Consider the following 26572-nt stretch of genomic DNA (forward strand, 5'->3'; position numbering starts at 1 on the left):
AGCCTTCGCAGACCTCGACGCACCCTTCCTGGAAATGGTTTACTATCACACTGTAGCATTCTTGGTCATTCTTGATGGATTTACCTAAACAACGTAATACTTACATCGCTGATTATAATACAATAACTGTTTTTAAAAGACAATAAAATCTGTAAGTCTCTTTTATACACTTTCCCAACAGATTATCTTCTAAAGGGGCAGTAGGCCTCACGTAAGTGAATGACAAAAATCTAAAAAGAAAACAAAAAACCAAAAAACTGAACACAGTAGAAATAAGCTGGAAGAGAAGCCATTTTTATAAGACATAAATAATTGTTTTTAATTCAGTATATTCCATGATTAGCAGTGGATTCTGTCTGAAGTAAACCAGCACAATTAATACAAGATGTTTTGTTCTGTTTTGAAAGGGACCACTAAACCAACATCTGTATCTCTGTATGGAACTGATTTTCAAAGGGACAGAAGTGGTCTTTGATCTTTCTGAACCACTTGTCTTCAAATTCTTTCGAAGACGCGATCACCAAGGCAGTCAGGGCTGCAGGGCCAACACACTTCACCTCTGTGTGAACCTCATCTCTTATTTTTTCTGGGACGATATCTTCACCCATAACCTGCAGTAGGAGGGGAAAAAAAAAACAACCCTGTCCCAATAACAGGGGAAGCAGACACGGAATGACGGGATGAAGACCACGCTATTTATCAAGTGTAAATGATTTCGTACAGAAGGATTTCTTTAGCAGCCAGGTGACAACTCTAGCAATTCAACATATCGAAAGGATGTTTATTCAGAAGCAGTGATCCAAGACCACATTTGTAAAACATCCCCTACTTCCAGTCTCGTCTTCCCCTGAGCAAACAAATCACCAAAGCACTAGCATGGCAGCAGTACCGTTCAGGCTACAGGGAGAGAGAGTCAACCTTCTTATGTCATATTGAGCATCTGCAGCTGACAAGAATATGCACCACCAGTGATCCTTCCTCCTTGTAAACGACAGAAAAGCAGCGCTTGCACAGAATGTAACTGCTGCTGTGTAGAGAGCACAGATCCCTTCTCTTAGAAGTTCTCCAAAGAAGTCAAAGGCAGCAAACAGTCGAGCAGCAAGTAGCTGAGTCCACACTTCCCTGATCCAGAGAGACTCCATCCCTCCAGAAAGGTTACCACAGCAACCTCAGGGACTTAAGAGCATGCCCCGCACTCTAAAGGCACAATACTGCTCCCTACTGGTCAGATCCAGGTCCAGGTTCTGCGTTAGCTTCTCTTTGACAAGACACCCACAAAGTTAAGTTTGTAAGAAGCTTGCATCTGAACTCGCTAAGTGATCAGCCCACCTTTGGTAAAGGACAGTGAACTAAAATTAAGTCCCAAAACATTTCCCACGATTCGGCATGAAAAGTTAGGGAGCCATCTGGCAGGGATGTTGTAGAGGGAATCTGTCACTTGGATTTGGACTAGATGGTCCCTAGGTTTCCTACAAACCCTGAGGCCCTATGTGTCCATGAATACTCAAATTATAATGGATTAGAAACCCACTCAAAGAACAGGTTCCACTGGCTTTAAATCTTCAAAGACTACTTATTGTTTGAGGCTAGAGCTGACAGGATGAACAGCAAGCAACTGTCAGGATTTATTAAGGCATGTTATTTTCATCAATTCAAAGACAATTTTTGGTTTTGTATTTTAACATTTCTGAAATCAAGATGTATCTTATACTCACTGGTGTGTCACAGTGTAAAGAGCATCTTGTTTTTCTTTTAGTGGCACATCAAATAATTATGTTTCTTAATGACTGATGACTGCTTGGACTCAATGAAATACAGTATTTTAAAATCTGGGGTATAACACCAAAAGTGTTTTTTTTAATTAAAAAAAAAAAGAGGGGCTTCCCTGGTGGCGCAGTGGTCGAGAGTCTGCCTGCCAATGCAAGGGACATGGGTTCGTGCCCCGGTCCGGGAGGATCCCGCATGCCGCGGAGCGGCTAGGCCCGTGAGCCATGGCCACTGAGCCTGCGCGTCCGGAGCCTGTGCTCCGCAACAGGAGAGGCCACAACAGTGAGAGGCCCACGTACCGCAAAAAAAAAAAAAAAAAAAAAGAGAGAATTGAATAATAGTAATACTCAAACAATGCAATATTCCAAAACGCAGGCTCGGCAGGTATATCATTCACAGGTGTCAAAAAATCTGCAGAAGTCTTTGGCCAGATAAAAATTTAAACTTCTATATATCAAAAGTATCATAAACTTCAGAAAATACTGAAATACTGTATTTATAAATACAGTATTTATATAAACAACATATAAAAGGTTAGTAAGCCTAGTGTAGAAAGAGCTCTTAAAATTAATAAGAAAAGCAGAAACATATAAATAACGAAGAAAAAGCATGACTAGGTATTTCACAAAATATAAATGGCCAATGAATGTGTGAAAAAATTGTTCATTTTATTAGTAATCAAATAAACAGTAATATTAAAAAGCGCTATTTTTACCAATGAAAGTACAGATTTTAAAAAGTAATAATATTAAGTTGTTCAATATAAAATTCTGGTTTTATGGTCAAAATGATTGAATATTGACAATTTCACATGGTTCAACCTAATACCTAGGTTTGGAGAAGGAAAATCAGTATTCTCATATGCTGCTGGAGGATATATAAACAGAACCAACCTTTCTTCTCTTTTTTTTTTGGCCACACCGCGTGACTTACGGGATCTTAGTTCCCCAACCAGGGACAAACCCGAGCCCTCAGCAGTGAAAGCGCAGAGTCCTAACCACTGGACTGCCAGGGAATTCCCGGAACCAATCTTTCTCAATGACAATGTTTAAAATGTTCATATACTTTAACCCAGTGATTCTATTTCCAGTAATCTATTCTAAAACAAACACAAAAACTGATTTTTTTTTGCAAAGACTTATTAAAGTCAGTACTGAATATTTGTTAAATGTCCAATATAGGACTTAAGTAGATAAATGATAGCTCATCAAAAGCTGTAACTGGACTACTATCCAATCATTAAAAATTATGCACTCAAATAATATTTAAGGATACAGTGTCATGATCATACCAAAATGTTAGGTAAAAATATCAGCCTATAAAACAAAATGCAGTTTGGCAGTTCCTCAAAAAGTTAAACACAGAATTACCAGATGACCCAGCAACTCCATTCTTAGGTAGATGCCCAAAAGAATTGAAATCAGGAACTCAAACAGATACTTGTATGCCAATGTCCATAGCAGTATTATTCACAAAAGCCAAAAGGTAGAAAACAATGCAAGTGCCCATCAACAGATGATGAATGGACAAATAGGATGTGTGTGTGTGTGTGTGTGTGTGTGTGTGTGTGTGTGTGTACATACACACAATGGAATATTATTCAGCCATAAAAAGGAATGAAGTTCTGATACATATGGAAAAACCTTGAAAACATTACGCTAAGTGAAATAAGCCAGACATAAAAGGACAAATATTGTATGATTCCACTATTTGAAATATCTAGCACAGGCAAACTCATAGACACAAAAAGCAGATTAGAGGTTACCAGAGGTTGGGGTAGGGTTAAAGTGTTTCTATTTGGAGTGACGAAAACGTTTTGGAAATAGTGCTGGTGGTTGCACAACATCGTGAATGTAACTAACGCCACTGAATTGTACACTCAACAGCAATTAAGATGGCAAATTTTGTTAGATATATCTTTTATCACCAAAAAAAAAAGAGGGGGAAGGGGAACTGTTATAACATTAAAGAGATGTAAGAGACAAACATAGTATGTAGACCTTATATGGACCCTAATTCAAATAAAACAACTATAAAAAGAAAAAAGTATATAATTAAGAAATATTTAAGGATACAGGGTCATGCTCATGTCACAATGTTAAGTAAAAGTAACAGCACAAAATGAAATGCACATTATCATCCCAAAGAGGGCCCAGACATTTCCTTTTTAAAAAGCTATTTTAAATGCAGGTATTTCCCATGCATTGTCCAGGCAGAGGACTACTATTCCAGTCACACATGGGGAAGAATATGAAGATGTTTAAGACACCTTGTAAGGATGTCTCACTTATAAGGAACTTAAAATCTAGCTGAAAAGATAAGACATTTTTAAATTTTGGGGGGGCCCCACAGAGCTATCTAATTCCAGCAATCACTCTCTGAGTTCAGAGAGAAACTGCCACAGACCAAGTTAAAAAAAAAACCTGACATCTGAATTTCTCTGCAACCATCAAAGTAGTAACAGGGTGGAGCAGAGAGAAAATGGCCTTGGAGCTGGATGGGTTCCAAACTAGTTCTGCCACTTAAAATCTGACCTTAGGGCAAGTCACAGCCTCTATGAGTCTCACTCCAGCTCCCCCCATCCCCCAGGCTGTTCTGAGGATGAACAGGAGAAAAAACAGACAAAAGAGCTGCCCAGATGTCAAGTCACTCATTCATTCATTCATTCAGCAAGTCACTCATTCATTCATTTATTCAGCATTCACAAATCAATTACCAGGCATTTCTGATGTTCAAGCAGGCAGGTACTAACAAGCACTGAGAAGTAAACGAAACACAGCCCCTGCCTCACAGCACGCTACTGCTCAGAGGGGATGAAGAGGCCACTTTCGGGGGTTAAGTGATCAAAAGCACGTAAAGGAGGGAGACAGAAGTCCTTCAGAAGACGCGATTTGGCCCTGTTTTTTAAAAAATGGTCTCGGAGCCAGGAAAAATATCTATGATACTTTGTTTCACATAAACCCTAGAGGACACACTCACCTCTGCTATCAACAGCAAAGTGTCTTCTTTGAAGCTGAACCCTTTCATTTTAGCTTCAATTTCCTGCTGAGTCTTTAAGTTCCTCTCCAAAGCAAACGATGTTTGCTGAGATTGGGCGAGCTGAAGCAAAAGCCTGAAAAACAGAAAGTCCCAATGTGTAGGCTCACATAAAGGACAGCAGTGAGGACATGTTCATACGCAGCACTGGAACTGGGCTGGATGTGAGTCCAACTCGGCTAAAGAGAAGGTCCTCACCTTCATTTGAATCCTGAAAGCTCCTTACTCTCAACAAATTGCCCAACTTTACACTGGAGAGTTATCTGTTCTAAAATTCATAGACCAAAACTTCTCAAAGGAATCTTTAGAGAGCAAACCTCAAAAGAGCTTCCTGTGGAAGTCAAGTGATTGAAAAGCACAAACAATGCAGAGTGAAAAGAACAAACCTCCCCATCAAAGGCTCCTCCCAGAAGTGTCAGGATGTAGCTCTCTGAAGTCGGTGCTCTATGACCCTTCCATCTCCCTGGGCCTCAAGGACTAACAGGATCTCTAGCACGCTTCCGTTACCCACAGCAGGGCCATCCCCTCCACGGCCCTCGCAGGGCCACTCTGCACCTGGCTCACCCCGGTCTCCCCGTCACGGTCCTGGCCTGGTCTCCTCTTCTCTCCTCCCACACCTCCTGCTCTTCTCTGTTTTCTAAAATGCTGACTGCAGATTTTTCCAATTCCCCTCAGGCCTCACTGCTACGTCCAGAAGCACTCAGCTCTCCTGTTCACTCACTTCCTGCCTTGAGAAACGCCCCCCACACTACTCTAGGCATTGAGGGACGTTGGTGAGCAAAACAGACAGGTTTCTGCCTCAAGGAACAGAAGGAGAGCAAAGCACAAGCAAACAAGATCACCTCGGGCAGTGACGAAGACTATGAAACAAAAACTCAAGACGGGGGGACGAAGCGCCCACCTCAGACGGGGCAGTGATGGAAGGCTCTTCTGAGCTACCGCTCAAGCTGAGGCTCAGATGGTGAGCAGCCAGCCGCAGGCTCACGGCGGGAAGAGGGCTTGGCCAGGGGAAGGGGGCCCTGCCAGAAGAACCAGCTTGCCGAGTCTGGAAATCAGGAAGATCTCTGTGGCCGGAACACAGCCAAGAAGAAAACAAACTGTAGTGAAAGAGGAGAAAAAGACAGGCAGGGCCAACTCACATAAGCCCCTGCAGGCCACGGAAAGAAACGTGGAGCTTACCTAAGTGCAATGGGAAGCCGCTGGAGTTTTATAAAAGAACATGACCTCACTGGCCTTCACTCTGACTCTTCACATCACCTTACCTGGCCTCTGGAGGCACTTAGACGCGTGGCCTCTTTATGTCCTTGCTTTCTCTCTCTCGCTCCTGAAGTTACCTGAAAATACAGCTTACCCTTGCTGCCTCCATTTCATGTTCATTCACCCTCAGTCCTCTGCAGTCTGCCTTGTCACCGCATCGCTACTGAAAGTGCCTTCTCAAAGGTCTCACAAGACCTCTCGCCTTCAAAGCTTCTTCTCACTCCATCTGATCGCTGATCTTTCCTGGAGCTCAACCTCTACACTTCCCTTCTTCCGAGCTCAGCTCCCACTTCTAATGGAAAACTCCAGCTGGATTCCCACCCTCGATCCGCTCTGCTCTCCAGCCCTGTCCTGTCTCAGTGGAGGCACCAGCATCCACCCTCACCCACAAGGCAGACTCTTCAGGGTTGTCTGACTCTTCCGTCCTCCCCTCCCCACCCCGGCCTACCCACACATTCAGCTCGTCACCAAGTCCTGTCTGTTCCACCCTCAGTGCCATCCATTTCCCCTTTTGATTCTCAGCGCACTGTGCTAGGTCAGGGCCTCGGCACCATCCACTGATTGGTCCACAGCCCCTTCCCTTGTGTCCCTGGATCCAAACTCCTTCCTCTAATACGTCCTCCTAGCCACCAGATCTCCCTCGAAATCAGAGCTCTTGTCACGCCACTTAAACATTTAAATATTCTTCAGACCTTCGGCATAAGGACCAAACTCTTTAAGATGACACTTAACACCTTGTGCTAATAAAAACAAAACAGCAGAAGTACAACATTTACCAAATGTTTACGCACAATGCATACTACAATAAGTGCTTCAGATACTTTAAACCTCACAACTCTACAAAGTAGGCATTTCCCCCGTTTCTCCATCTGTCAAGATGAGGAAACTGGAGATCGGAGAGCTGAAGTAATTTGTGCAAAAAGGTCAGACGGTGAGCGAGCAAGCGCAGAAGTCCAGGCTAATTCCCTCAACAACAGCGATTTATTAGGTCCCTTAAAATGGGATCTGACTCCAAGGTCCTGCCTCCTGCTCGTGACGCTGTTCTGGTCTCGGGGTCCACAGCCCACCTCTCGGTCTCCTGCCACCAAAGCTGCTCTCACTGCACCGGACCACGTGACACCACCATGCTACACCAGCCCTTCCACTCCTTGGGCCGTGCTTTCTCTCTCGCAACATATCCTGGCAAGAACACAGGCTCTGGAGTCAAAGATCTGGGTCCAGATCCTGGCAGCACTTCACAGCTGCGCGACCTTGGGCATGATTCCAAATCAGCTCCCCAGTCTGTACACTGGGATCCCAACATGTACCCCAGAGAGTGGCGAGGGTTAAAATGAAATAATGTATACACAGCATCGAGTACATTCATCTACACAACTGACAAATGTTCCCAGGAGCCCCATTCCATCTGTGGAGGTCCTTCTTCCTGCCACTCTGCACAGCTCCCAGGTACTGGTCCCTGAAGGGTTCTCTGCCACTGACACACTGTTTAGCACCTGTGCTGCTGGTCACCGACTGCACATATGTTTTCCTCAATACACTGAGTAGTGTAAGGAAAGGGACTCTTTTTTGATGATCTTTATGATCCCAGGCCCCAGCAGGTGCCTGGAACCCAGACGTCGTTCAATGCACTTCTGAATTAAAGTGATATAGGCAATGCTAAATAAACATCCGCTGAAGGAAGTTTAAAATCTGCCAAATAGATAGCGCTTTTCAGTAAGACTCACTGTTAACATCAATACTTCTTGAATTCTTCAGAGTTAAATAAAAATAAACAAAACAAAACCCAATGCTATGTTTTTGGTATCATCTGAGACCTAAGAGAGTCTGTTTCTCTCATAAATTACAGAACTGGTCCAGTGTACTCTCCCCTCTCCCTAAACTCTTATACACTATGGATCCAAAACCATGGGAGTCCCTGAACCATGGGAATTCCCTGTAGAATGAATTAAACGTTGTTTATTTGTGTTATTATTAATGATTTTAACACACAAGCAGATTTCCTTCTTCGGTAGCTTTCTGTGGAATGTGAGTGAAAAATTCCTTCTTTAAAATATCGCTTCCCCTGTGTGCAAGCACAGGTCACTATCCACACCTCCCCTCCTGGGAGCCTGTGCAGCCCACCACTGCAAGGGTCCCGGGATCCAGGGACAACTTCCCCGGGAGAACACACAGTGCGCCTCACGCTGATGCAACGTCATGCTGGCCTCTGCCGCCCGCTCGCCCTGCAGCCGTACCCCTTCCTCCCCCACGGCCTGAGTGAGCCAGAGCCACCGAATCAGCTGCTCCTTTAACCCCGTCCTGTCTGAGCGAAGAATAGAAGCCTGAAGGCGACCTACACGCAGAGGCGGGGCCAAACCCAAAGCTGAACCCAGGGAGCTGTGAGAACAAAGAAGAGAAAGGGAAATCCCTCCCAGCAGCATCAGGAGCAGCGGATTAAAGCTCCACAATCAACTTGATGTACCCTGCATCTCTGGAATACATGAACAGACAACAAATCATCCCAAATTGAGGAGGTGGACTTTGGGAGCAATGATATATACATATTTTTCCCTTTTTCTCTCTTTGTGAGGGTATATGTGTATGCCTCTGTGTGTGATTTTGTCTGTATAGCTTTGTTTTTACCATTTGTCCTAGGGTTCTGTCCGTTTTTTGTTTTTTAATTACTTAAAAAATTTTTTTTAATAATTATTTTAATAACTTTATTTTATTTTATCCTCTTCCTTCTTCCTCTCTTTTTTTTCTCCTTTTTTATTCTGAGTCGTGTGGATGACAGGCTCTTGGTGCTCCAGCCAGGTGTCAGGGCTGTGCCTCTGAGGTGGGAGAGCCAAGTTCAGGACACTGGTCCACAAGAGACCTACCAGCTCCACGTAATATCAAACGGCGGAAATCTCCCAGAGATCTCCATCTCAACACCAAGACCCAGCTCCACTCAACGACCAGCAAGCTACAGTGCTGGACATCCTATGCCAAACAAGTAGCAAGACAGGAACACAAACCCACCCATTAGCAGAGAGGCTGCCTAAAATCATAATAAGGCCACAGACACCCCAAAACACACCACCAGATGTGGACCTGCCCACCAGAAAGACAAGATCCAGCCTCATCCACCAGAACACAGGCACTAGTCCCCTCCACCAGGAAGACTACACAACCCACTGAACCAACCTTAGCCACTGGGGACAGACACCAAAAACAACGGGAACTACCAACCTGCAGCCTGCAAAAAGGAGACCCCAAACACAGTAACTTAAGCAAAATGAGAAGACAGAGAAAAACACAGCAGATGAAGGAGCAAGGCAAAAACCAACCAGACCAAACAAATGAAGAGGAAATAGGCAGTCTACCTGAAAAAGAATTCAGAATAATGATAGTAAAGATGATCCAAAATCTTGAAAACAGAATGGAGAAAATAAAAGAAACGTTTAACAAGGACCTAGAAGAACTAAAGAGCAAACAAACAGTGATGAACAACACAATAAATGAAATTAAAAATTCTCTAGAAGGGATCAATAGCAGAATAACTGAGGCAGAAGAACGGATAAGTGACCTGGAAAATAAAATAGTGGAAATAACTACTGCAGAGCAGAATAAAGAAAAAAGAATGAAAAGAATTGAGGACAGTCTCAGAGACCTCTGGGACAACACTAAACACACCAACATTCGAATTATAGGGGTCCCAGAAGAAGAAGAGAAAAAGAAAGGGACTGAGAAAATATTTGAAGAGGTAATAGTTGAAAACTTCCCTGATATGTGAAAGGAAATAGTTAATCAAGTCCAGGAAGCGCAGAGAGTCCCACACAGGATAAATCCAAGGAGAAACATGCCAAAACACATATTAATCAAACTAACAAAAATTAAATACAAAGAAAACATATTAAAGGCAGCAAGGGAAAAACAACAAATAACACACAAGGGAATCCCCATAAGGTTAACAGCTGATCTTTCAGCAGAAACTCTGCAAGCCAGAAGGGACAGGCAGGACATATTTAAAGTGATGAAGGAGAAAAACCTACAACCAAGATTACTCTACCCAGCAAGGATCTCATTCAGACTTGACAGAGAAATTAAAACCTTTACAGACAAGCAAAAGCTAAGAGAATTCAGCACCACCAAACCAGCTTTACAACAAACGCTAAAGGAACTTCTCTAGGCAGGAAACACAAGAGAAGGAAAAGACCTACAATAACAAACCCAAAACAATTAAGAAAATGGTGACAGGATCATACCTATCAATAATTACCTTAAATGTAAATGGATTAAATGCTCCAACCAAAAGACATAGACTAGCCGAATGGACACAAAAACGAGACCCGTATATATGCTGTTTACAAGAGACCCACTTCAGACCTAGGGACACATACAGACTGAAAGTGAGGGGATGGGAAAAGATATTCCATGCAAATGGAAATCAAAAGAAAGCTGGACTAGCAATTCTCATATCAGACAAAATAGACTTTAAAACAAAGACTATTACAAAAGATAAAGAAGGACACTACATAATGATCAAGGGATCAATCCAAGAAGAAGATATAACAATTGTAAATATTTATGCACCCAACATAGGAGCACCTCAATACATAAGGCAAATGCTAACTGCCATAAAAGGGGAAATCAACAGTAACACAGTCATAGTAGGGGACTTTAACACCCCACTTTCACCCACGGACAGATCATCCAAAATGAAAATAAATAAGGAAACACAAACTTTAAATGATACATTAAACAAGATGGACTTAACTGATATTTATAGGACATTCCATCCAAAAACAACAGAATACACATTCTTCTCAAGTGCTCATGGAACATTCTCCAGGATAGATCATATCCTGGGTCACAAATCAAGCCTTGGTAAATGTAAGAAAATCGAAATTGTCTCAAGTATCTTCTCCAACCACAACGCTATAAGACTAAATATCAATTACAGGAAAAAATCTGTAAAAAATACAAACACATGGAGGCTAAACAATACAATACTAAATAACCAAGAGATCACTGAAGGAATCAAAGAGGAAGTCAAAAATTACCTAGAAACAAATGACAATGAAAACACGACAACCCAAAACCTACAGTATGCAGCAAAAGCAGTTCTAAGAGGGAAGTTTATAGCAATACAATCCTACCTCAAGAAACAAGAAACATCTCAAATAAACAATCTAACCTTACACCTAAAGCAATTAGAGAAAGAAGAACAGAAAAACCCCAAAGTTAGCAGAAGGAAAGAAATCATAAAGATCAGATCAGAAATAAATGAAAAAGAAACGAAGGAAACGATAACAAAGATCAATAAAACTAAAAGCTGGTTCTTTGAGAAGATAAACAAAATTGATAAACCATTAGGCAGACTCATCAAGAAAAAAAAAGGGATAAGACTCAAATCAATAGACTTAGAAATGAAAAAGGAGAAGTAACAACTGACACTGCAGAAATACAAAGGATCATGAGAGATTACTACAAGCAACTATATGCCAATAAAATGGAAAACCTGGAAGAAATGGACAAATTCTTAGAAATGCACAACGTTTTGAGACTGAACCAGGAAGAAATAGAAAATATGAACAGACCAATCACAAGCAATGATATTGAAACTGGGATTAAAAATCTTCCAACAAACAAAAGCCCAGGACCAGATGGCTTCACAGGGCAATTCTGTCAAATATTTAGAGAAGAGCTAACACCTATCCTTCTCAAACTCTTCCAAAATATAGCAGAGGGAGGAACACTCCCAAACTCATTCTACAAGGCCACCATCACCCTGATACCAAAACCAGACAAAGATGTCACAAAGAAAGAAAATTACAGGCCGGTATCACTGATGAACATAGATGCAAAAATCTTCAACAAAATACTAGCAAACAGAATCCAACAGCACAGTAAAAGGATCATACACCATGATGAAGTGGGGTTTATCCCAGGAATGCAAGGATTCTTCAATATACGCAAATCAATCAATGTGATACACAATATTAACAAACTGAAGGAGAAAAACCATATGATCATCTCAACAGATGCAGAGAAAGCTTTCGACAAAATTCAACACCCATTTATGATAAAAACCCTCCAGAAAGTAGGCACAGAGGGAACTTTCCTCAACATAATAAAGGCCATATATGACAAACCCATAGCCAACATCGTCTTCAATGGTGAAAAACTGAAACCATTTCCACTAAGATCAGGAACAAGACAAGGTTGCCCAATCTCACCACTATTATTCAACATAGTTTTGGAAGTTTTAGCCACAGCACTCAGAGAAGAAAAAGAAATAAAAGGAATCCAAATTGGAAAAGAAGAAGTAAAGCTGTCACTGTTTGCAGATGACGTGATAGTATACATAGAGAATCCTAAAGATGCTACCAGAGAACTACTAGAGCTAATCAATGAATTTGGTAAAGTAGCAGGATACAAAATTAATGCACAGAAATCTCTGGCATTCCTATACACTAATGATGAAAAATCTGAAAGTGAAATTAAGAAAACACTCTCATCTACCACTGCAACAAAAAGAATAAAATATCTAGGAATAGGACTTCCCTGGTGGCACAGTGGTTGAGAGTCCGCCTGCCAATGCAGGGGACACGGGTTCGTGCCCGGGTCCGGGAAGATCCCACATGCCGCGGAGTGGCTAGGCCCGTGAGCCATGGCCGCTGAGCCTGCGCGTCCGGAGCCTGTGCTCTGCAACGGGAGAGGCCACAACAGTGAGAGGCCCACGTATCGCCAAAAAAAAAAAAAAAAAAAAAAAAAAAAAAATCTAGGAATAAACCTACCTAAGGAGACAAAAGACCTATATGAAGAAAATGATAAGACACTGATGAAAGAAATTAAAGATGATACAAATGGAGAGATATACCATGTTCTTGGATTTGAAGAATCAACATTGTGAAAATGACTATACTACCCAAAGCAATCTACAGATTCAATGCAATCTCTATCAAACTACCACTGGCATTTTTCACAGAACTAGAACAAAAAATTTCACAATTTGTATGGAAACACAAAAGACCATGAATAACCACAGCAATCTTTTTTTTTTTTGCGGTACGCGGGCTTCTCACTGTTGTGGCCTCTCCTGTTGCGGAGCACAGGCTCCGGACACGCAGGCTCAGCGACCATGGCTCACGGGCCCAGCCGCTCCGCGGCATGTGGGATCTTCCCGGACCAGAGCACGAACCCGTGTCCCCTGCATCAGCAGGCGGACTCTCAACCACTGCGCCACCAGGGAAGCCCACCACAGCAATCTTGAGGAAGAAAAACGGAGCTGAAGGAATCAGGCTCCCTGACTTCAGACTATACTACAAAGCTACAGTAATCAAGACAGTATGGTACTGGCACAAAAACAGAAAAATAGATCAATGGAACAGGACAGAAAGCCCAGAGATAAACCCACGCACATATGGTCACCTTATCTTTGATAAAGGAGGCAACAATATACAGTGGAGAAAAGACAGCCTCTTCAATAAGCAGTACTGGGAAAACTGGACAGCTACATGTAAAAGAATGAAATTAGAACACTCCCTAACACCATACACAAAAATAAACTCAAAATGGGTTAAAGACCTAAATGTAAGGCCAGACACTATCAAACTCTTAGAGGAAAACATAGGTAGAACAGTCTATGACATAAATCACAGCAAGATCCTTTTTGACTCACCTCCTAGAGAAATGGAAATAAAAACAAAAATAAACAAATAGGACCTAATGAAACTTTAAAGCTTTTGCACAGCAAAGGAAACCATAAACAAGACGAAAAGACAACCCTCAGAATGGGAGAAAATATTTGCAAATGAAGCAACTGACAAAGGATTAATCTCCAAAATTTACAGCAGCTCAATATCAAAAAAACATACAACCCAATCCGAAAATGGGCAGAAGACCTAAATAGACATTTCTCCAAAGAAGATATACAGATTGCCAACAAACACATGAAAGAATGCTCAACATCATTAATCATTAGAGAAATGCAAATCAAAACTACAATGATATCATCTCACACTGGTCAGAATGGCCATCATCAAAAAATCTAAAAATAATAAATGCTGGAGAGGGTGTGGAGAAAAGGGAACACTCTTGCACTGTTGGTGGGAATGTAAATTGATACAGCCACTATGGAGAACAGTATGGACGTTCCTTAAAAAACTACAAATAGAACTACCATACGACCCAGCAATCCCACTACTGGGCATATACCCTGAGAAAACCATAATTCAAAAAGAGTCATGTACCAAAATGTTCACTGCAGCTCTATTTACAATAGCCAGGACATGGAAGCAACCTAAGTGTCCATCAACAGATGAATGGAGAAAGAAGATGTGGCACATATATACAATGGAATATTACTCAGCCATAAAAACAAACAAAATTGAGTTATTTGTAGTGAGGTGGATGGACCTAGAGTCTATCATACAGAGTGAAGTAAGTCAGAAAGAGAAAAACGAATACCATATGCTAACACATATATATGGAATCTAAAAAAAAAAAAAAAAAGGTCATGAAGAACCTAGGGGCAAGACGGGAATAAAGACACAGACCTACCAGAGAATGGACTTGAGGATATGGGGAGGGGGAAGGGTAAGCTGGGACAAAGTGAGAGAGTGGCGCAGACATATATACACTACCAAACGCAAAATAGATAGCTAGTGGGAAGCAGCCGCATAGCACAGGGAGATCAGCTCAGTGCTTTGTGACCACCTAGAGGGGTGGGATAGGGAGGGTGGGAGGGAGGGAGATGCAAGAGGGAAGAGATATGGGGACATATGTATATGTATAGCTGATTCACTTTGTTATAAAGCAGAAACTAACACACCATTGTAAAGCAATTATACTCCAATAAAGATGTTAAAAAAAAATATATATATGTATCGCTTCCCCCTTTGTCAATGTTTTATACATTTAATTTTCTTTCCTAATTTTAATGGCTGCCAATTTTAACCTTTTATCTTGAGTGATGATACAAGTTGTATTTTTGAGCAAACATAGTTTTGTTTTTAAATCTTACATGCTAAAAGGATGCATTCAAAGGATTCTATCTAGACCATGGGAAAAATCTTAAAAACATATACTAAGTGTGTGGCCTAGAATTTTTAGAAGCTTAAAATTAGAAAAATAAAACCTTTACTCTGAGCTTAGCACCATGTGTGTTTAATTCACTCTTAGCTTACCTGGTTCGTATAAAAGAGGCACAGGCTTTCATCTGAGTTTCTAGCAACACTGCTGCTCTCTCTTCTGCCATACAGTTTTGAATATTTTTTAAAGCTTTCTCATTCTTCTGGTTATTACCACTGCTCGTTTCCACAGATAACGCAGAGCTCTCGGGCAACATTTCAGGGAAACACAAAAGACAGTCTTTTCCTGAGTGGGGACAAGAGGATTTGATAGCCTTGTCACTCGAGGTGAAATTGTTCTGTTTCTGAGATGACGCAAGCAATGCTGCAAGCACTGGCTCCAGATTCAGGTAAGCCTCTCCCAATCTGCCCCAGTTCCAAGGATTAAAGGGATGCAAAGAAATCAGTTTCTGTAGGCAGAAAATTGTCTTCTCCAAGTTCTGCAAACTTGAACAAATAGCAAACTGGAGGTAGAGTACAGTGGTTAAATGGTCTGTGTTAGTTGCCTTATTTTCCTAAGGAGAAAAAAAAAAGATTAGGAAGTTTAAACTATGGAATGTTTCCCATATAAAAATGAAGATGCCTAAAAATCCAAGTTGTACATGTTAGAAATGACAAGTAGCCACACAAGTAGGGTGAACTAAATATTTTTCAATAGATCTCAGTTCAAAACCATAAACCTAGAGAAATATAAACTAACCTAACAAAATAATCACCAGTCATTCCCAAACACCCTAATGTCACAACAGTCACATAATCCAGGTGATAGTGGCCTGGCAAAGTTCAGCACCAAAAACCTCTGTGTCAGTTTATTTTCCATTTGTATTATAATCTTTATTGTCTTCAGCCAGATATCTGAAAGACTCAAGCCAACTTTTTTATACCCTGTGCTAATGGTTCCATTTTAATATTCCAGGCTTTCTAAAAATCCAAATCGTAATTTCCTTGAGGATTCAAATGGACTCTATTTCCAAATTTTACTTGGCCTAGATATCCTAAACAGGATGGCCCTGCAGCTCTCAGTGTTTCGTGATGCATAACTGAATCCAAATGCCCTCTCTGGTAACTATTAGCAGGGCCAATTATTTCTGGCTGGAGGGGATTGCTTGGTTTCCTTCTGATCAGAAAATCCTTTTCAAGTCTCCTTAATCAGAGCCATCACCTCTTGCCTAACTTGCCAAATGGCAAAAGCCCTGTGGGTTAGGGAAACAAGCCTCCTTTTTCTAAGTTAAAGTCTGTAGAGATTCAGTTCATTTTAAGTCTAAGGAAAACCTGGCCTACTAGTATTCAGATCAAGCCCCTGCATAGAACTGAGCAAGAAATATGAGTAAAACTACCCAGCATGGGGCTTCCCTGGTGGCACAGTGGTTGAGAGTCCGCCTGCCGATGCAGGGGACACGAGTTCATGCCCCGGTCCGGGAAGATCCCACATGCCGCGCAGTGGCTAGGCCCGTGAGCCACGGCCGCTGAGCCTGCGCGTGCGGAGCCTGTGCTCCGCAACGGGAGAGGCCACAACAGTGAGAGGCCCGCGTACCACAAAAAAAAAAAAAAAAAAAACCTACCCAGCATGCAGCTGGAAGAAGCTGGCTGACCAGTGAGTGAAAGCTTGAGGAGGATTCTAAGTATTCATATATTGAGTGAAAAGACAGGAAATAAAGCCTCATGTAACCTATTCAGTCATACTATACCTTCCCGATGACAGATCTGATCTGGTTTTATTATTACTATTGTTCAGTATTCTGTCCTTCCCCAGAGACCATTAAGTTCCAGAAGTTTTTGTTCAATGCTGAATACCTAGTAGAGAGCACAGCACCTCAGACATAGCAGATGTCTAATAACTGTTGAGTAACACATCTTTATGTTTTTTATTTATAATAGTGAAAGCAACACGTATAAACTACCTACAGCAAACGCCACCTTTCCTCTACAGTCTATAGCGCTCTATACTGTTTACAAACATTTTCAGATTGCGGAAGCAAGTATGTGGTGGGGTAGGGTGGAGCACGCAGACCATGGTTTTGATGGCCTAGCTAGTAAAGAACTCTCTGGAAACTACATTCCATTTAAACGAGTTTGTGTGCACAGTACTGCAACTCCTTCTATAATGCAATGATGATGACGAGAGTTAACATTTACAGAGTGCTTACCATATGCCAGACACTACTCTAAGTGCTTTACTCATTTACTCCTCAAGACAATCCTTTAAAATAGACTCTACCACTATCCCCATTTTATAGTTGAGGCAACTGAGTCCTAAGAGAGAAGTCAGATAAGCTGCCTGACGTCACACAGCTAGTAAGTAGCAGAGCTACAATCGGTCCCACTAGAAGTCACAGAATAAAGGTACTTCAGAAGAGCTGACGCGTGTTAGCTGGCTTAGGATTCTCCCACTAGACACTAGGCCAGCAATGTATGGGCAGGGTATGGACATGGTTTTCTGTCTCCTTAGCACCGAACCCAGAACTGCACACATGGTAAGACTGAAATAAATGTTTGTGAAGTGATAAATGGAAAAAAAAAGTCAGTAACTGTCAAAAAGCAGTTTCCTTACCACAGTTTATCACATGAGCCTATCAGCCGCTATAAGATGTATAAACTGTTTGTTTAAGAAATAAGTTCCAGGGCTTCCCTGGTGGCGCAGTGGTTAAGAACCCACCTGCCAATGCAGGGGACATGGGTTTGAGCCCTGGCAGGGAAGATCCCACATGTGGGGCAACTAAGCCCGTGCGCCACAACTACTGAAGCCCGCGAGCCTACAGCCCGTGCTCTGCAACAAGAGAAGCCACTGCAGTAAGAAGCCCGTGCACTGCAACAAAGAGTAGCCCCTGCTCGCCGCAGCTAGAGAAAGCCTGCACACAGCAACAAAGAACAAAATTTTGGCTGCACTGGCAGCCAAAATAAAATAAAAGAAAAAGAAAGAAATAAGTTCCATTACAAATTTTATCCAAAAATGATTAAGAAGAGAGGTGAATAAACTTCAGTAGAAGTTGTGAGCATAAAGTGTTTATATCCTGCTGGGCACTCCAAGACTCACTGTGTTTTGTTCAATGCTGGGTCATGACCTGCCCACTCCAGAGCACGAGGGGGCAATAACCACTGGGACAAAACCCAGAAATGGGCCGGAGCGAGTAACAAGAAGAGGGCCTACAAGTAGGGAAAAAGAAAACAAAACACAGGGCATCAGGAAATGAGAAAACCATGCAAATGGGCAGGCTCCACTGAGATCATGTGAAGAGACCCAAAGAAAGGGGTGAGACCTATTAGCCTATGCTGCCATTTCTTCCCCAACACTCCTGCCCACCAGGGTGCCCAGCAGCCCAAGGACCAGTTCTCAAAGTCCTGACAGAGGAGCTGAAGGTCTTCTGACTGGTCCTTCCTCCTGCCTGGTAACTATCCCAAGCTCTGGATGGCATCTGCTGGCAACAAATCCTTCTCTGAGCCACAACAGCAGAGACTCACTAAGCTAGAAGAAACCAGAGAGCCAGTCCAGCCCCTGACACTAATCCACCTGTCACTGCTTTCGGTGGTCTAGGGGGGGGAGACAAAGCACAACAGTGATATGGAGGTGATGTGAGGAAGAGAGAGGCGATGGGAGAGCAGAACAGTGAGGAAGGACGGGTGACTGATGTCTAGAAAAAGCAACTGAAAGAACCGAAGTTGCTGTTAATTTTCAGACCAGGGAGACTGAACACCATTAAACCCCGCCAAGTTCACTGTGTTCATGCCATGTGCTTCCTTAACAGGGTAATCTTATCTCCCAGCTTAAGAATTAACCCACAATTAGTAGAGGGGAGAAAAAGAGTGAACAAAACACAGCTGTTTTCCATGTTCCGAAGACAATTACCACCAAGGGTTCCTCTCACTGCAAGAGGCTGAGGTCCTATGCAATGAACCCCGGCAAGCAAACTGTGGGATTTCTCTTAGTTAATGAAACGGAGGAGGACAACTCAACTGGCTGCGTACTTCAGGCTGACCTCTGGTCAACGAGATCCACAGGATTCAAGATCAGAGCCTCAGTGCCTCATGAAGTCCCTCTGAGGAAGAAAACTGGTCATCTACAAACTAGGACTGGTCGACTTAGACTCGTCCCCATATAAAATTTACACTGAAAACTGTAGGTGCTTTAATCTGAAAACAAAAACAAGCAGGATACAGAATTGCAAAAAACCCTGCTTTTATTAAATTCCTTAAAAAAAATTCTGCAGACTCCATTTAAGAATAAAAAGGATTAAGCTTGGCCTAGTATGATATTTAGTCATTTTTTGGTAAACTTTTTTCCTGTTTATAAAAGTAATATATGTTCATTGTAGAAATTTTAGAAAATAAAAATCTAAACAACAACAAAACACCTAAAGAAGAAAACACATCACATAATCCTTCCACTCTGAGTATTTACTCCTAACAAGAGTAAAAACCTTTGCAAGTGAGACTTCCACGGTGGTCCAGTGCTAAAAAGTCTGCCTTCCAGTGCAGGGAATGTGGGTTCGATCCCTGGTCGGGGAACCAGGATCCCACATGCCGCGGGGCAACTAAGCCCGCACACCGCAACTACTGAGCCCGCGCTCCTCAACTAGAGCCCAGATGCTCTGAAGCCTGTGTGATACAACTAGAAAGAGAAAAAAACTGCACACCACAACTAAAGAGAAGTCCGCACACCTCAATGAAAGATCCTGCATGCCGCAACTAAGACCCGACACAGCCAAAAAAAAAAAAAAAACCTTTGCAAGTGAGATTTTCAGGCAACGAAAAATTTTGAGCATAACACAGGAAAAAATATTACAAGCAAATGATTATGTCTAGACCTCCAAACTGTTCATCATAATAAAGTTCTTCCACCACTGACAATTTTCTTCTGCTTATCCAAACACACAGATTTAGCTGCAACAAGTTGTCTTTTGTTTTGTTTTGTTTTTTACAAAATAAACCATTCAGCCATCCTAGGGAAGCAAATGGAAATACACACAGAAACCACTCACCAAGTTTGTAGCAATCTCCAGGGCTTCCTCGTGCCTCCCCAGGTGAACGAGACACCGAGCCTGGCCTTCCTGGACATCCCTTTTCATGGCAAAATTCGTAGACGGCAGTTTTTCTGAGATACTGGAATACTCCTGCAGTGCTTTCTGGCAAATATTTGTTAAATAAAGGAAAATGAAGGGAAGGGATGAAAAGAAAGGCAGAAAACACAGTAGAAAAAAGAATTCAGTCATGGGGGTGACATGTTTCCTAGGCAGAAGGTAATGTTATAACTGACCCTACAATGAACTAAAGGAAGACTTGAGCATTTTAGTCAATACTCTTTTTCTGAAAGGTAGAGAAAAAATGGCTGGAGACTATAAATAAAGCATTCTGGAGCCCAAAAGACCAGAACTTGAATCCTGGGTTTGCCACTAACTTGCTGTATAACCTTTTCACCTCAGCAAAATAACAACAGGACTCTTGTGAAGATGACATGAAGTCTCTAAATAAAGCAAGCTGACAACTAATCTAGTTGTTAGTTCTTTCCTTTCCTTACACATTTTCGGGTGCTTTGTTCCTGTGGCCCCATGAGGTATCTGTGCTAGAGGTTCCCACATAATTAGGAGATACAGAACCTGGGGAAACAGACCTACAAGGATCCCAACAAGCTCTCTATACTGGAGTTACAGGAAACAAAACAAATTATACAGAGCTAGAAACTTGGGATTCTAAGATTACAAACACATATCACAAAAGATTAAATTCATCTTCACAAACAACACACTCCTAACTTAGTATACTCTTATTTAAATATACTGTAATGGACAGAACAAAAGTCCATTTCAAGTAGTGCAGTCTTCTATATGTTAAATTCTACCTGATACTCCTGCCGTCTGTAGGCCAGGTCCCCTTTGAATTTCTGGATAGTCAGAGCTTCCACATCATCACTGCTCCCCGTTTCTTCATAAAACCACTAGAAATTGTGAAAACAGCATATTATAGAGAATGAAACTACACTTTTCCACCCCCTACTCAGAAGCAATTTCCCATATATAATTAATTAAACCTCAAAAAAGACATAATTCTTCAGGATAAGACTCAGGAAAACATCTGACAAAGAAGAATGACAATTCTAATGGTGGCCCAGTTTTTATGAAAATTATCACAAGTAGTAAATATAGCATTAATACAATACCTCTTAACTAAAACACAAAAGTATATGGTTTTATCTACAGCATTTCCAATTTGGGGTTGTGATGCTTGGGAACCTACATTTAACTAGCACAGTTCACAATGGTTCTTTAGACTGAGATGTTTTCCTGCTGAGAAATTTTTAGGGTGGATGGAATAGGGATTGACAACTCTTTACGGAGAGGACACAGAAAAGAAGAACTGTCATTATAGTGCTATTATGAAAGTGTAAAAGCCAAAAGTAGAATCGACGCAAAGAGGAAATAGAGATGAAGGCTGAAAGGTGGCTTCCGTGCAATCAAATGCCAAAGTGCTATAGGAGAAAAGTCTCAGGAAATGCCCATCTGGAATATTTTATTCACTTTTCTACTGATTTAAACCCTATGGATAGAAAGATCTTTTTTGATTATTGCATAAAGAACATTAAGATGAGAAAACACGAATGACGAGAAGCACTGTGTGCCAGTTTTCCAGCTCCAAAGAAGTATCTCATCCTCCCCTCCTCCCACCTTTTTAAAAAAATGTTTTTATTTCTGGCTGCATTGGGTCTTTGTTGCTGTGCATGGGCTTTCTCTAGTTGCAGCGAGCAGGGGCTACTCTTCGTTGCAGAGCACAGGCTCTAGGCGCGCGGGCTCCAGTAGTTGTGGCTCACGGGCTCTAGAGCGCAGGTTCAGTAGCTGTGGCACACGGGCTTAGTTGCTCTGCAGCATGTGGGATCTTCCCAGATGAGGGACTGAACCCGTGTCCCCTGCATTGGCAGGCAGATTCTCAACCACTGTGACCTCAGGAAAGTCCCCCATCCCCCCATTTACTCAGAGTAAAACACACTGAGGCTGAATGAAGTCAGTTACACACTATTTTTTTTTTTTTTTTTTTTTTGCGGTGCGCGGGCCTCTCACTGCTGTGGCCCCTCCCGTTGCGGAGCCCAGGCTCCGGACGCGCAGGCTCAGCGGCCATGGCTCACGGGCCCAGCCGCTCCGCGGCATGTGGGATCTTCCCGGACCGGGGCACGAACCCGCGTCCCCTGCGTCGGCAGGCGGACTCTCAACCACTGCGCCACCAGGGAAGCCCCCACACTATTATTAATTCAAACGTAACTGCATTTGTGATGGTTCCACCATCACATCAACATTTCTTGGTTCTATTTCTAAAAGAGTTACTTGGGTATCACTGCCCCCTGTTAATTAGTAATATCGTTAATTAGTAAGCGTTTCCCTCCTTAGCCTGATTCATCGTTGTGGAGAAAGCTGGCAACCACTGTTTTTCTGTTCCCCCTGAAGTACTGTGTAACCCAACAACAGCCTATACACTGAACCCGTAATTTTCCTTTGCACTTTATTGCTCTCCAGTCACATACGCTATTAGATTATCAGCCAATCCCAACTTCTTGAACAATAACTGAATAACTGCAAACCTCCATCCAATGTTCATCATCCTACTGGGAAATGATCAAGCAAAACTGGCTTTCAAACGCAAGAGCGCAGATGGGGATGGCTTTAAATACCCCATTCTGGTAAGAGTAGGAGGGAAAAGCTGTGAACAAGGGTGAGACTAAGAAGGGAAGTGCTGGTAAGGCAAAACACCTGGTCCCACACCAAATAGGTAGGGAACACAGATCTTCTAACCCAAACTCCTGGTTTTACACTTGGGGAAACCAAGAGGACTTGAATGGGGCCTGAATTTATGAGCAGTTACCATTTACCAAGTAAATTCTAATGACAAGTGATTTTGGGATTTTACTTTATAAGTATACAGCATACCACACCTGGCGACGTATTATCTCATTCCACTCTCACAATAAACCTGGGAGCCAGCAAACGTTATTTTTTCTCAAATGACAAATAAGGAACTGACACTTTGAAAGGCAACCGGTAAAGCCAGCGCTGGAACACAAGGGTCCTATCTCACACCCGTGGCTTTTTAATGCGGTACCCCATGACTTTGAAAGCCCATTCCCCGCTTTTAGTCTACACGATCAAGTACTAAAGGTCACTCTGAAAGACTGCATGTGGCAAGGAGAAAATGTAAGTGAAATAAAGCAAGCATACAATTCAGTAATTTCTGAGTGCCTGACATCTGTAAGTACAAGGGTTTTAAGGAAAAATGAGACAATACGTGTCAAGGAGCCCTGCCCAGTGCCTGGAACACTACCTGATAAAAAGGAATTATTATTGGTGAGATGACATTTACACACATGAAAGAATACCAGGTTAATAGTCTACTTATTTAAAATATTCACGGAGTTCCCACTATGAACAAAAACTGCCAGGCACTGTGGAGGACATAAAGTTAAGCACGCACGCTCCTGTGATCATTAAGCATTCTGGGTCTAAGAGTTTTATGAGATACTGACAAGTGCTTTAATAGGTAAAAGAGGGAAAAGGAGTCAAAACAAAAATATGTGGTTGGAAGGGGGAATCAGAAAAGACTTCTTGGAGGAGGTGGCATTTAAGGTGCGCCTTGAGAAATGTCTATAATTGAACGATTGTGACCATCTGAACGGGGTTAACATGGGCAGGGGGAACTTAGTGAACAAGGGCAGGCCCGTGGATGGGACGTCACGGTTCAGGGAGCAGACAACACTGAGGTCTGAAAAGTAGGCGGGGGCTGGATTTCTGGGGGCCCTGACTGCCCGGCAGCAGAAGCAGCGAAGCTCCACGGGAGCTACTACAGATTTTAGAGCAGGGGCGTGAGGCCAGCGAGCCTCCGGGAGGCAGGCCGAACGCCAGGTGCGAGTTGATGGCCGACGGCGCGGGGATTCCCTCGGGGGCAGAGGGGGCCGGGCCCAGCCGGCTGCGGCTCGAGTAGGGGAAGGGACACCAGGGAGTCCGCGTGGACGCAGGACTCGTGCCGGGAGGGTTCGGGTTCGGGGGTAGGCCACGCGGCCTTGGGGCGTCTGAAGCGCTGTCGGGCCGGGACCCGGGAGCGCGAGGCCCGGGGGCTGGGATGAGGCCGAGAGGTCCCGCTTTCTCACCTGCGGCTCGCAGAGCTTGGCGCGGTAGGACGCAAGCGGTCCAGGCCGCCTCTCCCGCCTCTCCTCGAACACCGAGTCCTCGAACTCGCCGCCAAGCAACCAGCAGCCGGTTTCCATTGCGCGCCCAGGACAGGAGCATCGAGAGGAGGCGGTGCCTAGAGCGGCGCCCACGTGCGGGCCAACGCGGAAGGGGCGGGGCCGTCGAGGCCCGGCGAGCGGCATGCTGGGACTTGTAGTCTTTGGGCGGGAGCCAGACCAGGACTTGGCCCACGGCAAGTTGGGAGTCGTTGAGCTATTTTATCTGGTTCACGACGCGAGGACAGAACTTGACTTCTCTGTTTCTGGAGATGGACAGAGCGATCCTTACGTGCACGCATGAAAAAGCACTAGCCTCAGGGTAGCTGTTCAAAACTGGTAGGTACCAGTTTTTCACTATTGACCATACTCCTAGCACTGTGTTAAGCACTTTTTTTTTCTTCCATTTTACTGTATCCTTTCCTAACAACCTCTGAACGGCACGATGATTCTCATTAAAAACTGGGGCTTAGAGAGGTTACGTATCTTGCTCAGGATCAATTATTACATGGCAAAGAGCTGGGAAAAAAAGAATTCAGTCAGTAATACCCCCGTGTCTCCATAGAAGAGACACACCAATAATAAAGACCAGGGTACAGTAATTCACGCACTTGTAAAACAGAGGACATGGAGATTTACTCTGGGGACTCCATCAGGGAGCATTAATTCTGCCTAGAAAAACACTAAATCCCAGAATTCTAACACCAACATTTACTAGAATTCTTATACCTTCAAGATGTTCCTTGAGACAAGAAGGTAGAGATTGTTGACAAAATACCGGCCAGTATTCCACAGCACAGTATTACTGTGCCATTATTACACAGAAGGTAATAGACATGGAGGTTTTCTCTGGTTTTCCTCCTGTTTCTCCTCACTCTCACCAGCTCCTCTTCCACCAACTGTCTTCCAGGATTCTTTCCTCAACCCAAATTTCTACTCCACACATTCACCCTAGGGGAACCTAATTCACTCCCTGATTTTTCAGAATCCATCTCTCTGCCGATGACTCCCCAAATCTAGAAGCAGCTCATATATCCTTGGTGGAAAGCTCCACCAGAACAGCCTCCAGACATTAACTACTGATGAATCCATCCATAGAAAAGCCATTAAGAAAAAGTTCCTAGGAAAAATTTAGAACTTATAGAAAAGTGAAGGAAAAAAGGTATCTATAATATTGTCACCGAGAAGCAATGACGTCTAAAGAAGGTAAACCTATTTGCCCTAATTCTAATATGCCCTTGTCCTACCAAAAGGCAATACAGTATAGTGTCAAAGGGCCTCAAGCACCAGATTTGTCTGGATTCGTGGTCCTGGTTCAGTTATTCGCCCACTGTGTGACCTGATCCGTGAAGTGGGCATTGATTAAAATAATGCATGTAAGGTGCCTGTCAGCGAGTGAGTAATACATGTTCATTCAAAATTCCTGTTCCAAGTGCAAAGAGAAAAGCAAAGGCGGGCAGGGAGATTTTTTTCAGCTTTCTCTTTTTGAAGGCTCCTTGGTTTTGGAACTTCCACCCTCTCTTGTTCTGAGGTGCCCCCAGGTCTGACCTCCTCCTGGCCCAACAACTAACTGAGGTAGATATTTTGCTGAAATGGTCAGGAAGTCACGGAAGGGCAGTTTACGGGTAAAAGAGAGTTCTTTGCCCTTTGAACTCAGGCTTCCTGAGCTAAGGGGTTTCCAGCTTTTTTACCACTAAGAACCCTTTTAGTTATTTTCCCCCAGAGTAGTGGAGGATTTGTGTATGCAATAAAACTGTATTTATTAACCAATGCTTGCTTCATTTTCCTTTACAAAAATAATTGAATCCAAATCCTGTATAACAGCCAATCCAAGCCTCTGACCAGCCTGAGCCTATCAGCATTGCCTCGCTGTGTGTTAGAATTCTATGAAAGTGAAGAAGTAACTGCCAAAGGACCCTGGGAAGCCTGAGGAAAGGTTAAACGTGATTGATGTTGAGTCTTTGGCAATAATGAAAAGAGCTCAAAGACCCCTATCACTGTTGAGGACCCGGGGTCTGGGACCCCAGCTTGTAAACCACCACCTCAATTGATAGGCCCTGGAATACTTTTTTAAAAGAGGAGAGCACTCTGTAACTGTTAAATATATCTTACATACCTAGGAAATGCCAGGTGTTAGGGAGTAGATGGAAATTCTGTAAGCATCTAAAATGGTATGGATGGTGATAAAAGTTGCTTTCTATAGATTTGTATCTATAAAAAT

The 26572-nt window shown here is 42.9% G+C and overlaps 1 protein-coding gene across 1 annotated transcript; it reads right to left on the reverse strand.

Moving 5' to 3' along the window:
* Positions 1 to 330: 330 nt before the first annotated feature.
* LOC309974048 (uncharacterized protein C8orf76-like) lies at positions 331 to 24401 on the reverse strand. Its single transcript, XM_082858491.1, has 6 exons — positions 24277 to 24401; positions 20989 to 21084; positions 20132 to 20275; positions 15213 to 15670; positions 4747 to 4879; positions 331 to 611 (listed from the first exon to the last, which is right to left on the reverse strand). Exons 1-6 carry the CDS (start codon positions 24391 to 24393, stop codon positions 414 to 416), a joined length of 1146 nt encoding a protein of 381 aa, XP_082714617.1. The 5' UTR covers positions 24394 to 24401; the 3' UTR covers positions 331 to 413.
* Between the last annotated feature and the right edge of the window lie 2171 nt (positions 24402 to 26572).

The sequence above is a fragment of the Leucopleurus acutus genome (assembly GCF_964270905.1).
Source record: "Leucopleurus acutus genome assembly, chromosome: 17".
Classification (NCBI taxonomy): domain Eukaryota; kingdom Metazoa; phylum Chordata; class Mammalia; order Artiodactyla; family Delphinidae; genus Leucopleurus; species Leucopleurus acutus.